The following is a 7,065-nucleotide window of genomic DNA, read 5'->3' on the forward strand; positions in this document are numbered from 1 at the left end:
GTCACGCTATGAATGGCTGTGGACCAAAACATCACATAGGGTGTTAAGTTTGTGGAGTCCTCGGTCACATTTTGCAAGTTTTAAACTAAAACATCACATTCGATGCAAGTTTGTGGATCTGGGTGCTATTACCTCGTAGGAGTATATAGCCACAGGATTTGCCACCCGCTCTCGTGGCAGGCAGAACATTTTTAGGCCGCCGTACGTACGCCGCGATCGGCCGGTGGCGTACGCACGGGCCACGCTACGCCAGGCGATTCGACAATCAAGGCTGGGCAGATGCTCAAACTAGGACCTCGCGCAGCTAAAACGATCACGGATGGCATTCGTATGCCACGCATGGCCATTTCAGAAAGCAAACACCCAGCAGCCGATTAGTTAATTGAACGGTTCGATATTGGCCATTCACGTGGGCCTGAGCTACTTCTAATCAACGTGCTCGTAACTTGCCTCGAGATCTAGTAGTAGTATCTTCGGTAGCTAGATATGCTGTGACGCATGCAAAGAAAAAGTTAGGTCTGGAGGGTGCGGAGAACGGTGATCATCGACATGATTAATCTTGACTTGATCTGCAGGTCCGTCACGCACACCATAGTCATGGAGACACGACGTGTTCGTTTTGGGGAAGCAACAAGTGCAGCGCGGCCAGGGCCAGGCCGGGGCCGCGACGTCGCACAGTTGGGGAACCGTCGCTGTCCCGGAGATCCCCCGGTCCAAAATGTAGGCCGCCGTACGGCCGCCTAATTACACTCTGATGATAACACACTAGTATACATATTCTTAACAAATTACTTGCGGAGGCACTACTGATTAGAACAGTGGTTAACTTGCTTGCTTGTAGAAGAAGGTCAGAATAGTCTCCGTCTATCGCCTGCACTGTTGCTGTTACTTCTGTGCGTGTTTAACTGGTCCACGTAGGGTGTTCCACTTTTACCCTGAGATCAATAATTTTAGATTGGTCTACGTAGTATTGTTTTTGGTCTTCTTAACTGCGTGATTACGGACTTGCGGTAAGTACGTGTAAGCTTGTGCATGGCAAGTATAACTAGCTTGCCGTTTACCACACGCCAAACTATAGTCACACCTGTACTACGCACTACTGCGTGCGCCCAACGCTAATCTGTTGCGGTGCCACCTTAACCTACTTTTACGCGCGCGCGTGTGCTACGCTAATTACCTAGCTAACCGTGTTTGCCTAGCAGGCACATATGATAAATGTTGAGGTGAAGAAGAGAGAAACCATAAGATAAGGCTTGTCATCTTTTAATTAAGAGATGATCTCTTGACAACAATTGTCTCACCACATACTATTTGGGATATCTGGTTTTTGAAGATAAAACTAAGAATAACCGATCGTACTTCTCTAAACTACGTGACAGACATAAGATAAGATTAATTTATCAATCATTATACATGTCCTAAGCTAATTGTAGTGGTGCCACATTAACCAATATACTCCCTTTGTCCGAAAATACTTGTCAAAGAAATATATAATAATGAATGTATCTAGAACTAAAATATATTTAGATACATCCATTCCTCCGACAAGTATTTCCGGACGGAGGGAGTACTTAAGAAATGCCTATTACTATATGTCACCTAGATCTTCATCGTTCATAGAGTAGCAACAAGTGCGTACTAATCATAATGATCATAAGCGCTAATCGAGGCAGTGTGACAGTAGTACGTGGCCATGCAGTCGCGCGCAGCTAGCTATGGAGCGCGTGCGTACGCATACGTACGTGTGGTGCGCAGGAGACACGTGTTAGCTAGGAGCGAGCCACGCCGCACCCTGGGTGGGTGGACGGGGTCAAAATATACACGGTCGGATACGGCGAACGATCTTCCCCCATGCTCCTTGTCATGGCGTGTGGTCGCAGACAGACAGGCAGGCAGCCTAAATCTGCAGGCTCCACATCGCGGAGACTTTTGCAGGAGCAAGAGAGAGAGAGACAAACAAAATGGATCACTCCACCGTATATATATACGTTAGCTTCAGCTACAAATTTGACATACGCATGAGCTAGCACGAGCATGGGCACGGTAATCAATCAAGCGGCCGGCTTGAGAGGCAATTCGGCCGTGTTGACGTATAATGTGCTGCCTAATCTCTTCCATCAGATCGGTCTTTTGGTTGCATTGGCTAGAGCATGCACTTCTACATGGTATCGGAGCCAAGAGGTCTTGAGTTCAAGATTCGGCTGGCGCAATTAAAATTGCAGCCCACTTTTGATCCACGATTAGGCCTGAGGGAGCCACACGTGCGAGTGTTGACGTATAATGTGTTGTCTAGTCTCTTTCATCAGATCGGTCTTTTAGTTGCATTGGCTAGAGCATGCACTTCTACAGGCTGGAGCATGGTAGTGGACTCGTTTTTGACGTGCAAGTCGTGACCTGGCCGCACCGCATCACCAGCCCTGCACCGGTGGAGCAGCCATGCAGTAGTGCGGCACGTACACGTGCGCCCATGCCGCGCCGATCACGCACGTTGTAGCTCGCGCGCCGCGTTTTCTTTCGCGTCTCCCATCATCGTCTTCCGAGACGGGCGTTAAAAAGTGCACGCCGCGCCGGACACATATGCTGCGCCGGGCGCAGTGGGCGGGCAGCCGAACAGGTGCCGTCCGACGGCACGCACACGCGCGTACGTGCTTCTTGAACCGAGCGTCAGAGGTGGCAGCGCAAAAGCGCACGAGCTGCCATGCGCTTTGTGACGGTGACCGTGTCAACCTGTGCGCCGAGTCACCACGTCTGAGTAGATTAACTAATCGAGTACCTTAACCAACTTAAGTACTAGTAGTAGCAGTAGTAGCGGGGAGTCAAAATGAAAACGGAGCAGTAGTACTAGTCGTAATAGAATTTGGATGTAGATTAAGTAAATATTTACTGTCAGAATCATCATGGGTGGAGTAGTAGTTTGTGTTGAACTCTAATATCACACTACGCTTAGTAGGACGTCATGTGTAGCTCATAGACATGGAGCTCGATGTGTGTGAGGAAGTGGCTAGAACCTCGCACGGGGAAAGAGGAGAGAGGATAGACACGAGACGAGAGGGAGCGAGCGACGGCAGCTGCCGCCGATGAGCACGCGGTGCGGTGGCGGTGGCGGTGGCGTCCGTGATGTCAGCTGAGCTGGACCGTTAGCGCGAGGTGAAGCGGATGCCACCAGAGCAACCGCCGCGGTTCGGCGCGAGGGGCCAGCGTAACGTGGCTGGGAGAGCCCCGGGCCGACTACCGAGCGGGCCCGCGCGTCCGCGTCCAACGGCTATTTTCCCGACCGTTTGAACATGGAAGCCCGTCTCTTCTACAATCTCCGATCACTTCTGCCTTTTCCATCTCCATCCAGCCTGTACAAAGGCATGTCACGACATCTAAACTGTCACTCGTACGCCTGCAGTAACATAGTTGATTAAGATATGAGATTTCTTCACCAGCAGGTGAACAACACACAGTTTGATTAAGCATAAGCACAGTATCTGGAGTACTAATTAGTGGTAATCGGGAAAGGTCGACGTCCACTAGTCTCCACCGGCCAAAGACCCCGCGGTCACACGGGCCACACTACTCATGATGGGAGCTTTGCTAGACGTACGGAGTTTTACAGGAGGTTTACAGGTTGCTTAATAGTGCTTGGCCGAGGATTGATTAAGATGCACGGGCCCACCGGTGAAAATCGGGGGGGCCAATTAGAAGAGCGAATGGTCCTTAACCTGTAAAAACCTGTAGAATGAGCCTGTACGTGTAGCATTTTTGCTCATGATGGTCTAGACCTTTCCGTTCCGTGCAACGGAAGAACGTGCGGCAGGCCTCTCCCGTGCATCCCCCGCCGTCCAAAGCCCCCATCCGACGGCTCGCATCTCACCGTCATCCCCCCGCGCGGCCCGCGCGTACGGATATCCGGGGAGCTCAAAGCCGCTCCGCTATAAATCACCGCCCGTCCCGGTGCGCCCACCTCCCGCTTGCTCGCTTCGCTTCCATTCATTTCGCGCACAAACGCACCGCACGCGCACAGTCACGGTGAGTGGGGGAGAAGGAAGGAGAACGGTCGAAAGGATTCCGGTGGCGGCTGCGAGGAGGCGATGGGGTGCGCGCGGACGGTGAAGGCCGGGGCTGCGGCCGCGGCGGCCGTGCTGGTGGCGGCCGGGGTGAGGATGGTGGGGCCGGCGGCGGCGGGGTTCGTGGCGGAGGAGATCCCGCGCGCGCAGGCGGTGGCGGCCACCTGGCTCACGCCGCCCTACCTGTACCTCGTCATCAACGCCATCATCATCTCCATCGCCGCGTCCTCCAAGTTCCAGACCAGCCGCGCGTCGGGCTCCCACGCCGCTGTGGGGACGGAGCCGGTTCCAGTGCCTTCGCCGGCTCTGGCGATGCCGATGGAGTTGCCTGTACCCGCAGTGGCTATGGCGATGGCGGTGCCCGTTCCGGTGGCGCGTGTTCCTGAGGACGTGCCGGTCGTCAAGACGCCCCCTGCGCCGGTGCCGGCGCCGGAGATGGAGGAGGAGGAGGACTTCCTGATTTCAAGATCTGCATGGACGCCGCAGCGAAGGGTCACGGAGACGGATGTTGAGGTGGCGCCGTTCGCGGACCTGACGAACAAGAGGGAGAAGCCGCTGTCGTCTGCGCGGTTCGGCCGGAAGGCGGCCAAACCCAGCCCAGAAGGTAACAACAACACGGCCAATACTCTCAGCAATTCGCCAAGCTATTATAATTCATCTACTTTTGCTAAAAAGAATTAATTCATCGACTATTCTGGCTTGCAAAGACCAGACTTTGCCGAATCTTGAACGCTTTTGTGGAATTCCATAGCAAGAAACGAAATTTTGTGTTGATGTCGATTGTGCATGTCGTCGCAGGCAGCAGGGCGCTGCGGGTGTCGCGGCCGCGGAGGGAGGACACCCTGGAGAGCACGTGGAAGGCCATCACGGAGGGGCGGGCGCCGCCGCTGGCGCGACACCTCAAGAAGTCGGACACCTTCGACACCCGCCCGGGCCGTCGTCCGTCCGGCGGCGGCGAGGAGGTGGCGCCCCCCGCGGCGACGATGCGCAAGGCCGAGACGTTCAACGACCCCGCCGCGGCCGTGGGCGGCGCGGGCGAGAGGAAGGTGCGGCGCGAGCCGTCGCTGGGGCAGGACGAGCTGAACCGGCGCGTGGAGGCCTTCATCAACAAGTTCAACATGGAGATGCGGCTGCAGCGGCAGGAGTCGCTGAAGCACTACAGCGAGATGGTCGGCAGCGGCGGCGGCCGTTACTGAAGAGAGTTTCTCCCAGGAACCCGGATGGGAAGGAACAGCAAAGCAAGTTACTTCTTTTTATTGTTGGGTGTGCTGCTCGTTTTTGGCTCTGGTTTCCGTTTCTCCTATGTAAGAAATGGTTCTGTCAATAACTCCTAGTAGTAAGAAGGTGATAGTGATAGTAGTTCTGCACAAGGGACTTAAAAGTTGATAGGGGGGTGATGCAGATTAGTGAGGGCCTGGAGACCCCAATTTCTTTTGGGAGCCGGGCATGTGTATTAAGTCTTTTGCTTACTAAGCTGTTTCATGGCATCTCCGTGGTTCCTTCGCTCGATCTGTGGTTTTCGTTGTTTGGGTTCACATCAGCGTAAGCACGTGACAGGGTCTGTTTACCTGAAGCTGTCGATTTGTTCAGACAGTAGGGACAACAAGTAGCCAGGTTTGAGAGGAAACAACGTTCAATTTTGGATGATCTAGGATACGCTTCTTTGCGAGCAGGAACAACTGAGCACACAACATCTACAGTCGGATTTGCCAAATCCGGCACCCTGCAGCCACAGCTGGACTTGCCAAATCTGGCATTATGGCTGCAGGGTGCGTCCGCGCACAATGACCGGGCAGTCCCTAAGTCGACGTGTTTACATCCGCGTATACAATATCATGCAACGTAGTACAGGCAAAATCGACAGGAAACGGAAACATACTCTAAACTGATAGCAAAAAGTCATAGTTCACACGGTTCAAACTATCTAGCAAATTTTTGCTAGATACCACGAGCTAGATATGGGAGGGCGAAGCTTCACCACTTCCTCGCCGGCCCTTTGCACTTCCGATTGCCGAAGCTGGGTCGATATCGGAGCGTCGAAGTCGGACCTCTCAAAGGAGGAGAAATCGGAGATGACAATGTAGCCCTTCAAGCGTCGGACAATGCGGTCCTGCTTGCGCTTGAGCTTGGCCACACTCGTTACCTCCACCGCCTCCCGCTCGACTGCAAAATGCCGAGTCGGAGCTGCTTGGCATTGATCCTTCGGAGCCGTCGGGCATCTGTCTTCGCCATCGTAAGTGACCAATGGTACACCCACTGGAAAAGACATTCATCCTCGTTGGGCATCGCTGACATCACGCGACGGCGGCAGGGGAACTGCACACCAGTGTCCGACGCGGCCCCCATCTCCCTTGCCCTCTGCCTCTCGTGTCGGGCGGTAGTAGAACCCGCTGCTATCTGCACGGAGCAGCGGCCAGAGGTGGAGGAGACCATCGGACGGACGGGACCGATTGAGCCGCCCTTGAAGATCCGCACACGGGATAGGAAGGGCCGACCCTGGCATCGGTGCTGCAGTGCCAGGCGACAGGCGGCGTCGCACCTGAACAGGAGCTGCTACCCGTATCCACCCGTGAGCGCTCCAGCGCAATGCGGAGTGCCAACTCGTCCTCATCTTTGGAGCTGCCGCCGGACTGGCTGCCGATGCTGGACATGGTCGCTGGCGGGATTTGACGGATTGGAGAAAGGGGAGCGGAGCGGAGCGGAGTGAACTGAGACTAGGGTTTGCACCGGAGGGGGATTTTGTGGGGTCAGGGTGGGCCAGAGGTACACAGGGCGATGTGGCGGACGTGCCCGAGCCGCCTCATATCCACCCTAGATTTGGGATGGATATGAGGGGTGCCGGTTAGCCCGGGCATTTGATGGCGGTTTGAGGCGTTCGGTTGGTTCGGCCTTTTGTGATCACTCAATAACTGATCCGCTCGCATGCGCATTTGAGACAGGTTTGGGACGCCTGGTTGTAGATGCTCTCATGCCTTATCTAGATCTGAAACTCCAACTTTATAGATTTACAACA

The 7,065-nt window shown here is 54.5% G+C and overlaps 1 protein-coding gene across 1 annotated transcript; it reads left to right on the forward strand.

Annotated features, from left to right (window-relative positions):
* The first annotated feature begins 3,950 nt into the window (after positions 1-3,950).
* LOC123041124 (uncharacterized) lies at positions 3,951-5,539 on the forward strand. The gene is made up of 2 exons (XM_044463825.1): positions 3,951-4,656; positions 4,851-5,539. Exons 1-2 carry the CDS (start codon positions 4,077-4,079, stop codon positions 5,246-5,248), a joined length of 978 nt encoding a protein of 325 aa, XP_044319760.1. The 5' UTR covers positions 3,951-4,076; the 3' UTR covers positions 5,249-5,539.
* Positions 5,540-7,065: the final 1,526 nt, after the last annotated feature.

Source organism: Triticum aestivum, chromosome 2B (genome assembly GCF_018294505.1).
Source record: "Triticum aestivum cultivar Chinese Spring chromosome 2B, IWGSC CS RefSeq v2.1, whole genome shotgun sequence".
Classification (NCBI taxonomy): domain Eukaryota; kingdom Viridiplantae; phylum Streptophyta; class Magnoliopsida; order Poales; family Poaceae; genus Triticum; species Triticum aestivum.